Below are 18211 nucleotides of genomic sequence, written 5' to 3'. Positions count from 1 at the left end.
AATCTAAATATTGCCTGGAAGGACAGACACGCCCTGGACTCTTCAAGTATCTAAATCATTGACTATATAAAGATGGACATCATGACAGCTCCCCAAAAGTGAAGCCAAAACATCTGGATCGCCCCCTGGTGGCTGGCTGCAGTATAGGTCATAAATCCCGCCCCTTCCATGTTAGCAGATAGGGGGCAATATTAAAATCAAAATGTGTAGACATGTAGTTGCTTGCAGGTCACTGTTAATCAAATGAATGAATGTTAAACTCTTTATTAATATATATGAATGTAGGAAACTTGATCTTTTAGGCTTATTTAAAAAAATCTGAATTAATATAAAATGTTACCGAGAAAAATGTCGAATTTGAAACCAATCTTTCAGGGGCTTTAAAGACGAACACAACAGGAACGAAAGTTAAAATCCCAACTCGTAAAAGTTGGACTGAATCAATACTGTTAACTGGTTTTTGTTCTGTTTTCAGTCACTCTGGACAGCTACACTCGTATCAAAAATGATTATATAGAGTTTCTAGGGATAAATAACCTACTCTAACAACATACTATAAACCAGCATGACACTCAGATTCCTGTCATATTAAATATTCAATCAATTAATAAACATTTCAAACCTCAGAACTGCTCGAAACAACCAATAACTTCATCACTCCAAACACATTCATAAATCCAAGAGGAGACAGAAATATGTTCTATCATTTTGTTTTCGGCAGAATTTTAACCGATTAATTAAAAGTTAAAAACCTTCGACTTCACTCGTGAGCATTTTAAAAGACATACTGCACTGTTTTTATATATATATATATATATATATATTCATTTATTATTTATTCATTAAAGTGCAGAATTAGTTTGAACTTGTACAAACTGGAGGCTTGCTGAGACTCGCTGGAGATAAATAATCCATCACCATCCACAGCTGCTGCTTTTTTTTCTTTAATGCACTGCAGATGATTCACAGATTCATCTTGCTCATCTTGTAGCTTTGAAAAAAACACACAAAAGCAATCATAGTATTAGCATATCAAGTATGTTTACAAGTTTCTTCTAAGATTATCATTAACAATCATCATTGAGACTCACAGTAGAAGTTAAATTAGAAGTTGCGAAATCCACTTTAACCTGAAGAAAATGTGTTGACTTTGAATTTGTAGAGACAATTTTAAACATTCTTCAGTGCTATTTTCGACTTAGTTTTTTACTACTGAATTATTCATCATTTAATCAAGATATACAAACATAAAATCACTGTTTCACTGCGTTTCAGAGACATCAAGTAACATAAATACCCCCTAAATGTAATGTGTGTGTTTGTCAGTTTTTTCATTAACATCAGTAAATCAGTAAAAGAACAGTGTAAATCCAGATGTGCCTGTGTGTGTGTATGTGTGTGTGTGTGTGTGTGTGTGTGTGTGTGTGTGTGTGTGTGTGTGTGTGTGTGTGTTCCGTTAACGCAGCCCGGCGAGAAGGGTTCCCCCGAGGGAGAAAGAGACGCGGAGCGAGAGAGGAACCATGTGTCGTTCGCCCGACACCTCCACACACACCATCACACACACCTGGGTATGAGCTACAACCTGATGTCAGGACAGTACGACATCTACCAAGGTACAGCTGAGTGTGTCACACTGAGACCGAAACTGTGACCAAATATACATCATGTTATATGTTTGAGTTTATTTATTTTTCACAGGTTGAAATAAAACAAATGCAGTAGAACCACAAGAAGACAATCAATGTGCAGGGAGAATAAAAAAAAGGCTTATTGATTACATCTACCTAAGTTATATACATACATAAATATCATAGACTGTATATAAGAAATGGACGTAACATCCGTGACGTCACCCATTGGTTTGTGGACTGCTGCTCGGAAGCCAATAGTTTCGGATCTGAGCAGCGCCATCTTGAAAATTTCAGGTGCATGCTGGGAAAAATAAAAACACGGATTTCTACTTATATGGGCATTAGGAGGAGCATGAGGCGCCCTCCTGAACCTGTGAACCAATCAACCTGTCAATCACCACGTAGCCACGCCCTAATGCATACCCTGCTTTATCGTCACATATAAAATCAGGGAGGCCAAAATGTCCCAAATGAACATCATACTGCATTGAAGAAGGCTTTAAACTAGCGATTGAGACCATAAACACATTTTGAAAACGTTTACTGAGGTTAGAAATCAAGTGAGAAGTTGGTGAATTCTCCATTGACTTGTATAGAGACGGAAGTCCTTATGGCACCAAAACAGTCGCCCCCTGGTGGCCTTTTGATAGAATGCAGTTTTAAGTTACTTCCGCGTTGGCCTCATTTCAGAGGACCGGAACTCCCCGACTGATAAATATACAAGAAAATAAAATGGTCACTATTAAGAAATACAAAAAAAATGGATTAAAAAAATTTAAGCCTTTTTAAATTATGCTCTAAAGGACTTTAAAAACACATACATTTTAGCCTGCTGAGAAAAGTAGTTCCATAAATTTGTACCACTGTGTTTGATTGAAAATTGACCTCTGGTTTGGTAATGTAATGTAATGTAATTTTATTTAGACAGCAACAGTGCACAATAAAACATTAACCTTGTATAAAACAAGGAGAGATGCATTGTATCAGGTTTTAGCAAAATTGCTATTTTCCACCTGTGGTCCCTGTGGGCAGGTAGGTGGAACGATAAATAAATTAATGACAGAATTCAATGTAATCGAAGTACAAAACACCAGGTAATGAAATTTTATAAACATTATCGTCCCCGTATCCCACCCCAACTAATCATGATAAGTAAACACAATGGTAAGATGAAGATTTAAATGATTGCCTAATAGAGTGAATCTGAGTTTTAGGTTCCTGTCAAACGTAGTTCGTTTGGGCCAGACTTTCAGACTTTTCAGTTTGATCCGAAACCTCCCTGGAACATTTTCTGTGGCCGCTCCAGGTTGACCATCGATTCATGTTTACAATATTAAGCTCTTCCTCAGCCTGGCATAATGCACAGCTGGCTACAGGAGCTGGTTTAGTCCAACATGTGCAATGTTTGCTGTAGTTGGGTCACAGCGACATTGGACCACATTCATACCACAAATGAACCGTACCAGAGTTTGTTTCTAACTGGACCGAGACCAGCTCTTCAACAAGGCTTTCGACCAGTTGTTTTGGTCCCCAGTCAAATGTGATTGCTGCTTTCACACATGCCTTGTTTGGTCCAGACTTTCAGACTTTTCAGTTTCATGCAAACTAAAACTACAGGTGTGAAAACTATAACCAAACAGCCAAACCTTCGGCTTGTGAGAAGGCAATGTATTTCGTCACCACTCCAGGTCAACCCTCAATTCATGCTTTCAATAAAAAGCTCTTTTCAGTCTGGCATAATGTACAGTGCAGCATTCATACCATAAATGAACTGTACCAGGGTTTGTTTCTAACTGGACTAAGATCATCTTTTCAACAAGGCCTCAGTTTGGTTGTTTTGGTCCACAGCTGAAGGCGACTGCTGCTTTAAAACCCACCCAAATGAGCCACACCAAGAGTGAAACGCATGAGAGTTAAATTCGATCAAACTAAACAAGGCAGATGTGAAAACTCCCCAAGAGTCATGTGATTAGAAGTCATGTTTTTCATGTAAGGCTGAAACTAACAACTATTTGGTGATCATTTTCTTGATTAATCGATTAGTTTTTTGGAAAGAAAATGGGTGAAAAATGACAATCACTGTTTACTAAAGCCAAATATGATCCTCAGATGTCCTGCTTTGTACCAACTAACACTCCACAACTCAAAGATATTTAGTTTACTGTCATAGAAATGATGATTCCAATCAATTAATTGATTATCAATATATTTGGAAATTTGATTTAATGTTGGAAACTAATCGACTAATCATTGTAGCTCAAATTTCATGTCAGATTTTCTCATTGTGTACTTAATCCTCTGTATGTTGAAGGTTTGAGCTCCAGGTCGCTGGTCTCCGCTCAGCAGGTGTCAGGACACTCCTCCACTGGTACGTCCCAAACTCTGAAACTTTGTGCTGTTATTTAAAATGTTATGAAGTTACATTCACACATTTATCTGCTGCTCCTCAAGTTTCCTGTTGATCCACTAATGATTTAGATCATTGACTGTATATAAATATGGACGATGTGTTAAAGTGAAGCCTAAATATCTCCTTTTTTCGGAGCGGTCATTTTGCTTGTGTAACGTAATTTGGAGCCAGAGTCCGTGAGAGTGGCTGCCAAAGCTGTCAATCATTATCTTATCAGAAAAAGAGCAATTGGACAAACATCAGCATGATAAGATTGACCTAAGAACTGACCTATTTGATGTGTACTTTGGTTTTTTAATTTGGCTCATGTCCTATCTGCTAACATGGAAGGGGGCGGGACTTATGACCTATACTGCAGCCAGCCTCCAGATGTTTTGGTTTCACTTTTGGAGAGCTGTCATGATGTCCATATTTATATATAGTCAATGATTTAGATACTTGAAGAGTCCAGGGTGTGTCTGTCCTTCCAGGCAATATTTTTATTATTATTCATTAGTAATAGATGTACAAATCAATCCTGCTAAATCATTGTATTGGTTTATTCATTTAGTAATTGTCTACTTAATAAATCCTAACTCTGAGTGTGTATCTCTAAATCTAAATAAATGTGACAAAGGTTTTCTTCATGCTCCAGTAAACGATTTAAGTGAGCTTGAATCCATTGAGATCATAAACTGAAAGCAATTTACTAAAATGTACATTTTAACAGTGTTGAATTTATAAAGTCATGATATGAATTTATGTAAACACATTTGGCCCAGCTAACAGTCCTTGTATTAAAACAAGGACACACACACACACACAGCTCTAGTGATCAGTTTGGCCTGCTATATATTGGTATCTTTTAAACTTCTTTGATAATTACTTTTGCAGTTGCCAGACTCATAGATTATCCTCTGAGTTTATATTTTATTAAATAAACTGGAAATGTTTATGTAATAAACTAGAAAAATCTTTCTTTAACAAAGTGGAAACTGAGGGCAGAATAAGCTGGAGAATTGTTTCATCTTCTGAACGTCTGGTGGGTCAATGAATCTAACATCTAAATCTCCTCTCCTGGGAATAACAGAGCATTGTTTATTCGACTCTCTGAGGCGCGTACCTTGTTGCCTAAATCATCATCCAGCAGCTCATTACTAACTCTGCAGTGTTTTCCATATATTTTTATAGGCTATACATCACTGCCTTTGTTTCAGAGTGTGGAGTAATGCAGAGAGAACCTGCCAGGCAGTTAATGTGATGATTACTTTAGTGATGCAAAGGCTGCAGTTATCTATAAATGGTAATTGCTGTGAAATAGAGGAGATTAATAGACAGTGATATTGACACTGGAAGTACATAGCAGCACAGAAATTAAGATTTAATAACAGCAGGTTTGTACGGAGGCCAAAAGCAGTGATGTTTGCTAGTTTTTTCAGGTCTGATATCTGAAGATCAGTAAAATAATCTTATTAAAATGTCAAAACAAACCACTTTCACTCCAATTATGACTTAATTATAAAATAACAAAGGTTGGTCATACTGTAGGTGTAGGCCGTTTTATGATGTGTTAATTTTCTTAAGATGTGTGATCATAACAAAATTATGTTAGTAGAAAGGTTTAAAAGTTAAATATGAGTAATATCTGCGTGGTTTTATGCTTCTTTATAGTCACACTCCTCACACAAACCTCCACAGATATATTGTAATGTCAGCTGCTGCACAGATGTCTCCTTTTAAATTTCATCACCTGCAGTTAATGATTCATGATTCCTGCTCGGTTTAACCAACTGTTCAGTACAAAGGCAGTTTAATCAGGAGAGACAAGTGACTGAAGGACGAGGAATTGTTTATCATACAGATGATATTGATGATTAAGTCTTGTCAGAAGTCCTTGGCGCTTAGACTCGACAGGCAGGGAGATTTTAAAGGCAATATCGAGGGACTTGAGTCCTGAGCAGCAGCACTAGCAGCAGCAGGATAAATCCTCCCCCTGTAGAGTCCAGACACTGGTGGCGGTGCCTGATGACTTCTGCTGAGACTGATAAGGCGGATGAGGTTGATGAAGTGATGTGCTGATGAATGTGCAAAGACTAGGTGGTGATAGGTGGTGGATAACAGCACCATGAAAGCACTAAAGGTAGAAAAGGAGAGAGCATATTTAAAAAGACAGCCACAAGATGTTAGGTTGACAATGAAGGCGTGTCACTGCGTTATTGGTTAGATGTGAATAACTGATGAATCAATTGGCGTCCACAGGCAATGACTGCAAGGTAATTATGATTGACCTGTGTGAAGGATCAGAGTGACATAATATCTGAACTTCTATCCTTGAGTTGGATAAAGCGTTGGAGGCAGGCCCCCGGTCATTCCTATGAAAGCTGCTCAGTGGTGCATGTAGCCCAAAAAAGTTCTTCCTCTTCAGCATCATTGGACCCAAATTCTGTAATAATAATAAAAGTCATGTCTCAGGGGTTGTGAAGCTCAGAAAACAATGTTTCTTTCACAATATAAGACTATGGGAAAAAGTATTTCTGGGCCCAATAGCATCACGTGATAATTACATAGTTTGGCCTCTGTGTAAAATTGGCTTCAAAGCCCTGTGCTGTGGTGGCTTGCTCCAAACTGTCAGCAGCCAGGTTGCATTGTGTGTATAGGCACCAGGTTTTGACTAAGAACGACGATAGAAGATATTGTCTAAAACTAGTAAAAAGTGTCCATCATGATTCTTAAAGTGCTAAAATAGTGGCGTTCTCTTTGAAAGTGTGCTCAGACTGAACATGAAACTAATTTTAACTTTGGCTTATGGGCATGAATTTGATGGTTAAAGTGTTTTTGCAGGCTGTGGATATTTTCTACAAGACAATGCAGATTAACTGTATAGCTAGCTAACAGGCATTATAGAGTGTGTCTCTGTGTTCGGTCTGAATATGACTGATTTTAAAACAATCGTATGTCCTTCAGAATTTGCTCCACATTCAGTATGAACAAAGCTTTACTCTTGACTCGACTTGAGCTAAATGAAAAGAATAAGACTGAAAGCTTTCGTGTTTTTGTCTTCTTGTCTTCCGCAGAGAATGAAGGGAAGAAGTAGGACCATGTGACAACGTCTCACATGAGGAACGGCAGATTTATCAGACATCAATTCCATGGTGTTGAATAAGCTTCGCCTCGCTGAGAGGCAGAGACACAAAGAAAAGAAAAAAACTCTTTCATTTCTTACTAATGACAACCACCTGTTTTATAACACACCACTGAGGAGCGGTCGGGCCAACAGAGGAAACAGACAAACAGATGGAGAGCAGGATCTGGACGTTTTCGACAGAGGGACTATCTGTACAAATCCAGAATTGCAGACTTTTCAAGCTTTCAGTTTTGCAGAGTTTTGACAGAAGCTGGCGGTGCGTATAAAATGATAACATCCCAGGACGCTGCACACACGCAGTGGTGGTCAACTTTATAAAAATGCACATTTATCGTAGTGTATTATGATGATGATATGACTGAATGTACTGAAGATGACTTACATATCCCAATAGTGTTGATCGTTTTTTTAAAAACTCCTATTGGGACACAGCATTAGGAAGCTAAAAAGTCTATTATTATCCTTATTATTATCATTATGATTATTGAAGTGGTCCTCCTCCCTCCATAGTGCTGACGCTACATTTGTATTACTAACCTGTACTTGAGCGTAACCATGTTGATTGTATTGTCTTTATGTGAGAGTAAACCTTCACATCAAACCTGCCCAGTGCCATGTAGGAAACCCAGTGGTGTAAATATTCTGTACAGATTCATGGCAGAGCACTAACATGCTTTATCGTAATCTATGTTGATCTCCATCAGCCATGCAGGGGAGCAGCGGGCGGTAAAAAAAAAAAAACCCAGGAGAAACAGAGCCACAGTTTCTTTATCAGATTAATGCAGTTCATGCACCAGTTTTTGTCCTGGAGGCACATGAAGGTGATGTTTGTGTTTAGGTTGCATATATGATGTGCAGCTATTGGGAAGAGCTTAATGTAAATGTGCCAGCTACTGAATGTTCGCCCCAGTTTGTGCCTCTCAAGCAGTATTTTTATATTTGAGACTTTACAGCCACATCAACAGCATGCTCTAGTGGTGGCAGACTGAAATATCCTGACAAATATTGGATAGATTATCACAAAATGTGATAGAGATATTCATGACAGTCGCATGGAGAATCCTAATTACTTAAATCTTCGCTATTTCCAATGATTCAGCAGCAAAAACTAAATTGTCTGATTTTCAGGCTGGACGATTTTGACTAAAATTGTGTCTGTTTTAGTCAAAATGATTAGCAAACATCTCCAATGTAAAATTATGCTTAAATTTGAAGTACAAGCTGGGGCTACAGGTGAATGAATGCTTATTATGAATGAAACCAATGAGTTTATGCTAAACAAATCTGCTTAATTATGAAAGGCATGTGTACCTGTAGTCACAGTACCTCTCTCTGAAGGACAATTCCAGTGTTGAATTGAGTTTTTTGCTTATTTTCGAATATCCCATTATTTAACAGTACCTGTTAGACTGGCAGCATACTCAAAACTAACTGTAATTTGGTAAAGTTCCCTCAGGAAAAATAGTGAGTTTATAACCAAAAAGAGGCTTCATTGTTTGTCCACGGGTATTCAAGTATATTCACATTTTGTTTTTAGCAACAAACAAGTCATGTATAAAAGCTTTTGTTTGCAGTGCCAGCAGTTTGAGAACCTTCTAAATTCAATTTAGTTCGGAGCATACAATGCTCCCAACCAGGAATATTTTTCAATGACTCAAGCTAAATTGACGTAGCTCATTCATTTCCCTTTAATTTTAAACAGCTTAATAACATTTACAAAAACATAAGCAGAAATTCTCTTTAGGAACATAAAGACAGAGTCAGGAGACTCTTTTATCCTGGCTCTCCCGATTTTCTAGTTTTCTTTTCTGTAATAAAACATGTTTTTTGTGGTAAAAGCCAGAACGACTTCTTGTCAGCCAAAAACCCAACTGGGTACATGCTCAAGTCAAACCAAAACTGTGAAATAACAACAAAATGTAATGTATGTTGTACACATTAACAGCTCCAAATTGAATCTTCTTGGTTGGGATCAAGCCATAACATAACATGTTATTTTAAATAAGAAGAACAAAATATTAGAAAATACCATTTGGCATGATAAAAGATGGAAAAACCATCTACAACAATGTAAAGCAGTACAGTGGTATTCAGTACACTGTATCTTACACTGGAATTGTCCTTGAAGTACAAAGCCCACATTATCACTGATGGGGGTCGCACCACCATCAGGAGTCCTACAATCCTTTGCCCCACCGCTGCTCCCATGCCCTCTACAAGCCAACTAGCTCACGGCAGAGCCTCTGATAGACTGAACGGTTTGGTATTACCAACCAATGGTGCCACATCTCTGACCTCACAAACCCAACACACCAAATTTCACTTTATTTCTGGTGCTGCTCATTGTCTCTATGATCTGAACCACTCACCACAGGACCAGATTCTCTGAAACTCACTGTGGAACCACTGGTGGAGTCATACTGTACTGAGTATCTGATTTTTGAGTTGTGATGTTGGGGAACAATAATGTTTAGAATATGTGCTAAAAAGTAGAGGAAATGTTGGAACTAAGCTAATTTGGCATTTTTGCACAAATATACTGGCAGGTTGGCAACCTAAAGGAGTTTTCCACCAGCTCTCCAAGTCATAGTCGCTTCCAATCGATCGGCAACCCTGTCAGGTTTATTATAGCTAAGTGTGAGTTCCAAATATGACGTCCCAAAACACTGAAGTGTAAACTAAAGGATGACATACATCTGTACCCGTTGTTTTGCAGGCCTGCACACTGGTGGGGTCTTGACACAGCACTTATGTCATTAGCACCCTGGTTTGGTACATCCTGGTGTTACTTCATGCACCTGTATGTCTTGTGGCTCTAACATCAGGTGGAACATGTTTTTTCCTCCATCTACTGTGGCTTGGATTGTACCTCATTTGTACGTTGTTTTGAACAAAAGCATCTGCAGCATGAATTAAATGGAGATGTTATGCTACAGTTGCCAGGTGACACAATGACCCGCAGCACAGCCAGTACTGCAAAGATCAGCTACAAGTAGACGGCCTCAGGCCATTGTCAGTAACTAGAAACAGACCACTGTACATTTGGTACATAATTCATCCAAGCAAGGAAATGCGCAAAATGATATACTCTTTAAACACAATAGTTAATCAGACTAAAATAAGACAGTAATTGGTAGCTGATGTACTAGATAGACAGTACATACTGTAGTCTGTGTTGTTCTTGAGGAAGGTTGTTAGTGTGAAGGATGGACCAACATGTCAGTGTTAATCTTTCAGAATATAAACATTTATTAGACCGCTGACAAAAAGGAGAAAGTAAAAAAGAGTCATTAGGTTTATCATTTAGGGTTTTCTGCAGATAATAATTTCATTTGCTATCTTTAACTAATCAGGGAGGGTCTCTGCCCTCATTTGAAGATAAATGATTTATAAATTGTACTTTGACAACAATATTAATCAAATGTATCTCCTCGAAAAGGCATAATCAAATCATACATATCATTAGTGAGGTTGATAAACAAGTAAATATTCACTTCTTTGGAACTGACAAACATTACAGCACAGAGACATTTTAAAAGGAGAAGTGCACTCCTTCTTCTTAAAGGGTCGGACAGAAAGAATGAACACAAGTGAGCTAAAATTTCTCAAACATCACAGTTTCGCAGCTCATATAAATGTTGATCAGATGAGGGAGAGGAATGTGCGCCAAGACTGACCCTAGGAAACAACATCATCAAAATGGAGAAAGTTAGCTCCATGACAGTCTGTTAGCTGATATTGTATGCACAATACAATCCAGTATGGTTGCCAGAGGGTGTTCCACAAACTTTGAGCCTTAATGGTGCGCCCAGGTCCCCTACTGGTTAAAACACATGTCAAATTACTGCGGTTTGAATCCAGGTGCAGACCTTTGTTGCAGGTTATTCCACCGTCACTCTCTCCCTTTAATTCCTGTTAGCACTCCACTGTTCCTATGTAGAAAGCAGAAAATACCCAGAAATAAATGAAAATATTTAAACAAACCGAACAGCTTTTATCCTCAATGTGGCGTCCACGTAATCATGTTCATACCTGAATTATGAGGAATAATGTTGACGCCAACCTGCCAGCTGCAATTTCTTGTTGAAAAGCATTTCAAAACAGTTATTAAAGCAGGAATATGGCTGCAAATATCCAAATAAAATCCAACATTAACACTAATGCAATTGATTCAGCTAATTAAAAAGGTGCTATATATTGTTAAAATAAAAATGGGCGTAATTTGAGTCGTATCTGGCGTGACTACAGGAGCAGTATGGGTAACTGTACAGGAATGATGAGCGAACAATAGACTTTCATTTGATGTTAACACAGCATAACAATATATTACAATTTAAGTAAAAACTCTACAGCAGCACTGTGGAGCCAACATGGCTGACAAAAACAACAATGGGTGCAATGACCGAACCTGGTCTAGCAGCGGCTCTGCCTCACTCACACAACACCTTACCTGCATAGTATCAGTGATCATTCTACTACTTGAATATAGTGCTATGAACTCTGTTTACAAAATACTGTCATCTTTTGGAAGACACAGTGTTGTCTTATAAAGGCTGCTTGGTATGTTCAGTTCATCCACCCGGTGTATCCAGTTAATAACACACTGAAATCGTATAAACATGAAACCTGCTGTTGCTTTTTTATACTGTATATGCCTTAATTCATATGTTTGGCAATCATGATTAAAGGATGTTTATATATATTGTTTTCTCTGTGTTTTTTTTTCTTTGTTTTAAGGGACACTAAATAATTGTGACATGTATAATATAAAATCAACATAATATTCAATAATTATTATTATATTAAGGAGTCCAGTTTAGCTGAAAGCTTCATCAAGGATTAATCACCAATTTATTAATGATTGATGAGGTTATTCATGATGATTTGTGGTTCCAAAATTATTTATAGAGACTAATTATCAGTTAATACTGTGAAATGTTTGAATATGAGCAGTATGTAATGGTTAACGCTACCAAACAGCAACAGGTTGTTTTCAATCAGCTGGTTCAGGCGTTACTAATGACACTCATGTAACTGATGTATGTGAGCACTGCAAAGCAACTTATACTGACTAACATGGGTAAAATATACTGTATAGTTTATAATTTACAGGCTAACCCTAACTCTTACTCTTCCAGGAATGATTACAGCAAGAAAAATAGGCTTCAATGTTCATTTGGGATTCCCGACTGTTGTTTTAAGACACACTTGAAATACTGTACACCTGTCATTTAAGTATAAGAGTTCAATACTGTAGAGGAAATTATTGATAATGAACAAAGGTGCGATTAAAGGACGAGTGATGTGGGACAACTTCTGCACCTAACGTGATATTTTATATAAATCTGATTAGACAAAACACTTTGAGTTAGGACCATATTTTAAAAAAGCCTTTGCTTACATCTCAAGAGATTATCTCTATAAAGCAATGAGTGCTTATGGTTTCCCTAAATCCTTTATACACATGATAAGATGGCTATATTTTAAATCAAGCGTCCGCGTTAACATTAATGGAGTCTTAACAAAACCATTTGAAGTGTATTGAAGTGGTGTAAAGCAGGGCTGCCCATTGAGTGCTTTTCTATTCTAGCTATCAACCCTCTAATCTAACAGATAAAAGATGATAATCGTATTACTGGAACATTCGTAGTGGTGCTCATAGAGTTTCGCCTATTGAATATGCCAGGGGCAATTATAGGATCAGACCTTTAGGGGGGCTCAGCTCCTAATGAGAATTTGACATGTGTCTGATGAACAGTCTTATCCCAGCTGTCATATCATATTGTACATGATTAGATATTTGTGAATAAGATTGAAAACTGGACTGAATATAGATTAAAAGTGAAGTATTGAATATAGCCTACCTGTTTTAACAGCATTTCAGTTACTGTATATACATTTACTTTTACTGTCAGGGGTGCAGAGATCAAATTTAGAAACACCCTTATCTCCAAACCATGGGTGTATAAAGAGAGCGGGATACAGCGTTGAGGCCGGGTCCCTGTTCATTCCCATGTAAGCTGCTTAGTGGTGCATGAAGCCAAAAAACATCTTCCTCTTCAGCATCATTGGGTCCATAGAACGAGAACATATAGGGTTACTTCCAGTTTAGCCGTCCATCTAATTTAAATAAGGATAAAATAATCTAATAGTGCAGCTCTTCTGGACTTTTGAAGTGTGATCAGGCCGAATGATTTATAGGATGTTTCTTTCACAATGTAAGTCCTTAAAAAGGGTCTAAAATCGCCACTGGAATATGCTGATGATATTACTGTTAATAATAAAAAAATTAAAAAGAGTCAGATGTTTTAACCTATTTTGTTAAATCGAAAATGCTTCTGGAGACAGGTTAAACCACACCAAAAACAGAAGGAGTTTGAATTGGAACTGAAGGAGACAGTCAAAAAAACCAATATTGAAATCAAGTAAGAGATTAACAATTCTTGAAAGAAAGAGGAAAAGAAAATAAAGGAAGAAAAAAGAAAAGAAAAGAAAAAAGGATGAAGAAAGAGTATATGCAGTTCCACCTCCTTCCAGCTGGGGTCGCTCCACCACTGACATTTCTCATATTTCAACTTGTTTATATATTACAGGACACACTTGTCTCTATTTTTGCTTGTACTATAATGGATGCTTTTAGACCGAATTCACCATTGTGCTTTGTTAATTTGATGTTGAAGTAGCCTACACTCAAGGAAAACTCAATAAAAAACAACCTTGAAAGAAAGAAAAAAAGTAGTGGTGCAGTTCCACCTCCGTCCAGCTGGGGTCGCTGCACCTCACAGCGCCTCCATCATCACTTCCGCCGTTAGAACTAAATGGGTGGCGCCAAAGCTTGACAACAAAGCGGCTGTTTGCTGTCTCTCTTTAACGGACAGTCTCTCCTCCTTCCTCCTCCTCTCTTTAAACTTAAACCTTTCTTTAAACTAAAACTCTGTCGTCTTTAACTTTTATATCTCCTCCTAACCTCTAAACTAAACTTATCTATCGTTATCTTTAACTTTAACTGTTACAAATGTCGACATGTCTTCAAAAACGGACCAACTGCTGATCGTTGTTTCCATCCTAGAAGGTAAGAAGATAATAATAATATTAATATTAATAATAACATAATTAACAGTAAGAGTTCAGGTTAGCTTGTACATTATATATTATACAGTATATTTCAGCTGTGTTAGTTAATAAAAGTGCTTCATATATATTTAGTTACAGGAGTGTTTTTATTAGTAACGTCTGATCCAGCTGACTGATAACTACCTGTTGCTGTTTGCTAGTTTTATCCCTTAAATACTGCTAATATTCAGGTTTTAACCCTTAAATACTGCTAATATTCAGGTTTTAACTATTAAATACTGCTAATATTCAGGTTTTATCTCTTACATATTGCTAATATTCAGGTTTTAACTCTTACATACTGCTAATATTCAGGTTTTATCTCTTACATACTGCTAATATTCAGGTTTTATCTCTTACATACTGCTAATATTCAGGTTTTAACTATTAAATACTGCTAATATTCAGGTTTTAACTCTTACATATTGCTAATATTCAGGTTTTAACTCTTAGATACTGCTAATATTCAGGTTTTAACTCTTATATACTGCTAATATTCAGGTTTTAACTCTTACATACTGCTAATATTCAGGTTTTAAATATTAAATACTGCTAATATTCAGGTTTTAACTCTTAAATACTGCTAATATTCAGGTTTTAACTCTTACATACTGCTAATATTCAGGTTTTAACAATTAAATACTGCTAATATTCAGGTTTTAACTCTTAGATACTGCTAATATTCAGGTTTTAAATATTATATACTGCTAATATTCAGGTTTTAACTCTTACATACTGCTAATATTCAGGTTTTAAATATTATATACTGCTAATATTCAGGTTTTAACTCTTACATATTGCTAATATTCAGGTTTTAACTCTTACATACTGCTAATATTCAGGTTTTAACAATTAAATACTGCTAATATTCAGGTTTTAACCCTTACATATTGCTAATATTCAGGTTTTAACAATTAAATACTGCTAATATTCAGGTTTTAACTCTTACATACTGCTAATATTCAGGTTTTAAATATTAAATACTGCTAATATTCAGGTTTTATCTCTTACATACTGCTAATATTCAGGTTTTAACTCTTACATACTGCTAATATTCAGGTTTTAACTCTTACATACTGCTAATATTCAGGTTTTAACTCTTAAATACTGCTAATATTCAGGTTTTAACTCTTACATACTGCTAATATTCAGGTTTTAACTCTTACATACTGCTAATATTCAGGTTTTTACTCTTACATACTGCTAATATTCAGGTTTTAAATATTAAATACTGCTAATATTCAGGTTTTAAATATTAAATACTGCTAATATTCAGGTTTTTAAATATTAAATACTGCTAATATTCAGGTTTTAACCCTTAAATACTGCTAATATTCAGGTTTTAAATATTAAATACTGCTAATATTCAGGTTTTAACTCTTACATATTGCTAATATTCAGGTTTTAACTCTTACATATTGCTAATATTCAGGTTTTAACTCTCACATACTGCTAATATTCAGGTTTTAAATATTAAATACTGCTAATATTCAGGTTTTAACTCTTACATACTGCTAATATTCAGGTTTTAACTCTTACATACTGCTAATATTCAGGTTTTAACTCTTAAATACTGCTAATATTCAGGTTTTAACTCTTACATACTGCTAATATTCAGGTTTTAAATATTACATACTGCTAATATTCAGGTTTTAAATATTACATACTGCTAATATTCAGGTTTTAACTATAACATACTGCTAATATTCAGGTTTTAACTCTTATATACTGCTCATAATCAGGTTTTAACTCATAATTATTAATCTATATAATTTAGGAACCACAATTAATTCAAGAATAACCTCATTAGTCATTAATAAATTGTTGATTACTCTAGAGAAAGTGTTTTTCTTCTGGTTTTTGGAATAAATACGAGTCAAAAACTCAACCAGAATATATATCAGCTGCTCAAAAACATTTTTATAAAGCTGAAATATTTCCAATTTTTGTATATTCTGGGTCACATGAATGTTTACCTTTCTTCGTCAGTATAAGTTGCTCTGCGGTGCTCACATATATTAATTACAGGAGTGTTTTTATTAGTAACATCTGAACCAGCTGACTGATAACTACCTGTTGCTGTTTGATACTTTTAACCCTTAAATACTGCTCATATTTGGGAATGTAACATTACCCTCCTACAGTATTGTAGTAGTAATCCAGAGAGAGTGTATTCTTTCAGTTTTTCGATAAATATGAGTCAAAATTTCAACAAAAATATTGTTTTAAGGTGTCAAATTAGACCTTGAACAGTAGGGGAGAACGGGGCTGGTAGTCACACTTTTTACTTTCCTTTGAATTCCTCATAAACTGGACACTGAATAGATTTACTTTTAATGTGTGATACAAAGCCTAAAGTGTCAGGTAGGAATGAAGTGGTCTCATTCTCCTTAAGCTGATTCTGTTCAAAAGATATGGACCATCAAATATGTCTTGTGTACTTGTGACAACCGTCCCCATCGTGTGGTTGGTAGTCACACACTATAGATGGTTGTCTCTGTGTTATTTTAATGGGGGGGAAATAAAAAATGTAGACAGTCTTAAAAAATGAATTTAAATGTTTAGTTTCATTGAAATACAACAACCTAATACATCTCCTGCATCAAGAGAACATGAACAGGAAAAATCATTCCAATAAGTGCCTTTTTCTTTATTCTTATATAACAATATTGAGCAGTTGAACCTCTCTGACTGCTCTGAGCTTCATATCTGGAGGAGTCTGACTCTTTGTTTGTCTTCCTGACTAAATTCCTGCTCATTTTTCTGTTTAAAAAGAAAGAAAGAAGTATATATATCACATCATATTTGTATATAAAAACATGTGATAACCAACCCTGAAGAGACTGTGACAAACATCCCCAACTGGAAGCTAACAACCACATTATGTAGTGTAGTCTATCGCTCTGTCTTCATAGTTTTTAATGGTAATGATGTTTTATTATAAACTCATTGTGTAAAAGCCTTGAAGAGAAACACTGAAGAGTTGGATATTTACATTTTCACATGAAAAACACTAAACATCCTCTCATCTCAATGTCAGGTGGTTTATTCCAGAAATTACCTTTTAAAAGTAACATCTCACTTAATATCAGAGACTTACAGTACCAATATGTTTCAACAGCGCCATCTAGAGGCCGACATCTAATGACTGTGATGACCAACCCCGGTCTCCTTTACATACTGCTCGTATTCGGGCAGTAATCGGACTCTTAATACATAATGTTGGAACCACAAATCCTTCATGAATAACCTCATCAATCATTAATAAATTGGTGATTAATACTTGATGAAGCTTTCAGAGAGCAGAGAGAGTTTATTCTTTAATCTTTTAAAATTAAATCAGCTGCACAGAAACACTTTTGGAAAGGTGAAATATTTCTAATTTTGTATATTCTGGATAAGTAATCAAATATCTGGCTAAAAGAATAGTTTTTAAGGTGTTTTTTTCTTCTCTAAAATGTAAAAATGGGTTAAATTAGACCTGAACAGTATGTAAGGGTTAAAGGACAAATTCACAATTTGTCAAGTGTCTTTTAATCCAACAGTCAGGAGCCCCAAATTAACATTGAAAGCTGTTTTTCTTGCTGTAATGATTCCTCCTGTTCATACTGACCATTAGAAGATCCCTTCATAACATTTACAATGTAATGTCATGTGTAAAACAGACTAATTTACAGGCTACTTTTGCTATTTTATGAGAAAACTTGTTGGCAATAAATCAGAATAATTCACGACTTAATATCTGTCTGCATCTGATTTGTGACTGGTGGAAGTTTGTCTTTTTATCTGCTCTGTAAACAGGTTTTTTTTGGATACATGGTTAATTTATAACCTCTCTCTTCTCTTCTCTTCTCTTCTCTTCTCTTCTCTTCTCTTCTCTTCTCTTCTCTTCTCTTCTCTTCTCTTCTCTTTCCTCTCCTCTCCTTTCTTCTC

The 18211-nt window shown here is 36.0% G+C and overlaps 2 protein-coding genes across 3 annotated transcripts in view; both read left to right on the top strand.

The window, feature by feature from the left end:
• Positions 1–11789, top strand: part of znf608 (zinc finger protein 608) — a gene marked incomplete at its 5' end in the record, with an annotated part of 43959 nt that extends 32170 nt beyond the window's left edge. For both annotated transcript variants that reach the window (XM_062416764.1, XM_062416765.1), the window contains 3 exon segments: positions 1466–1613; positions 3943–3999; positions 7095–11789. In XM_062416764.1, coding sequence (XP_062272748.1) covers positions 1466–1613; positions 3943–3999; positions 7095–7114 — 225 coding nt within the window.
• A 2394-nt stretch (positions 11790–14183) lies between these two features.
• The window catches only part of cep120 (centrosomal protein 120), a 17893-nt gene continuing 13865 nt past the window's right edge, over positions 14184–18211 (top strand). The window contains exon 1 of the mRNA XM_062417944.1: positions 14184–14237. Within this exon, the coding sequence (XP_062273928.1) occupies positions 14189–14237 (49 nt within the window). The 5' untranslated portion in view covers positions 14184–14188. The remainder of the gene's footprint in view (positions 14238–18211) is intronic.

This window comes from Scomber scombrus, chromosome 4 (assembly GCF_963691925.1).
Source record: "Scomber scombrus chromosome 4, fScoSco1.1, whole genome shotgun sequence".
In the NCBI taxonomy this organism is placed as follows: Eukaryota; Metazoa; Chordata; class Actinopteri; order Scombriformes; family Scombridae; genus Scomber; species Scomber scombrus.
This window is presented reverse-complemented; position numbering and strand designations above follow the sequence as displayed.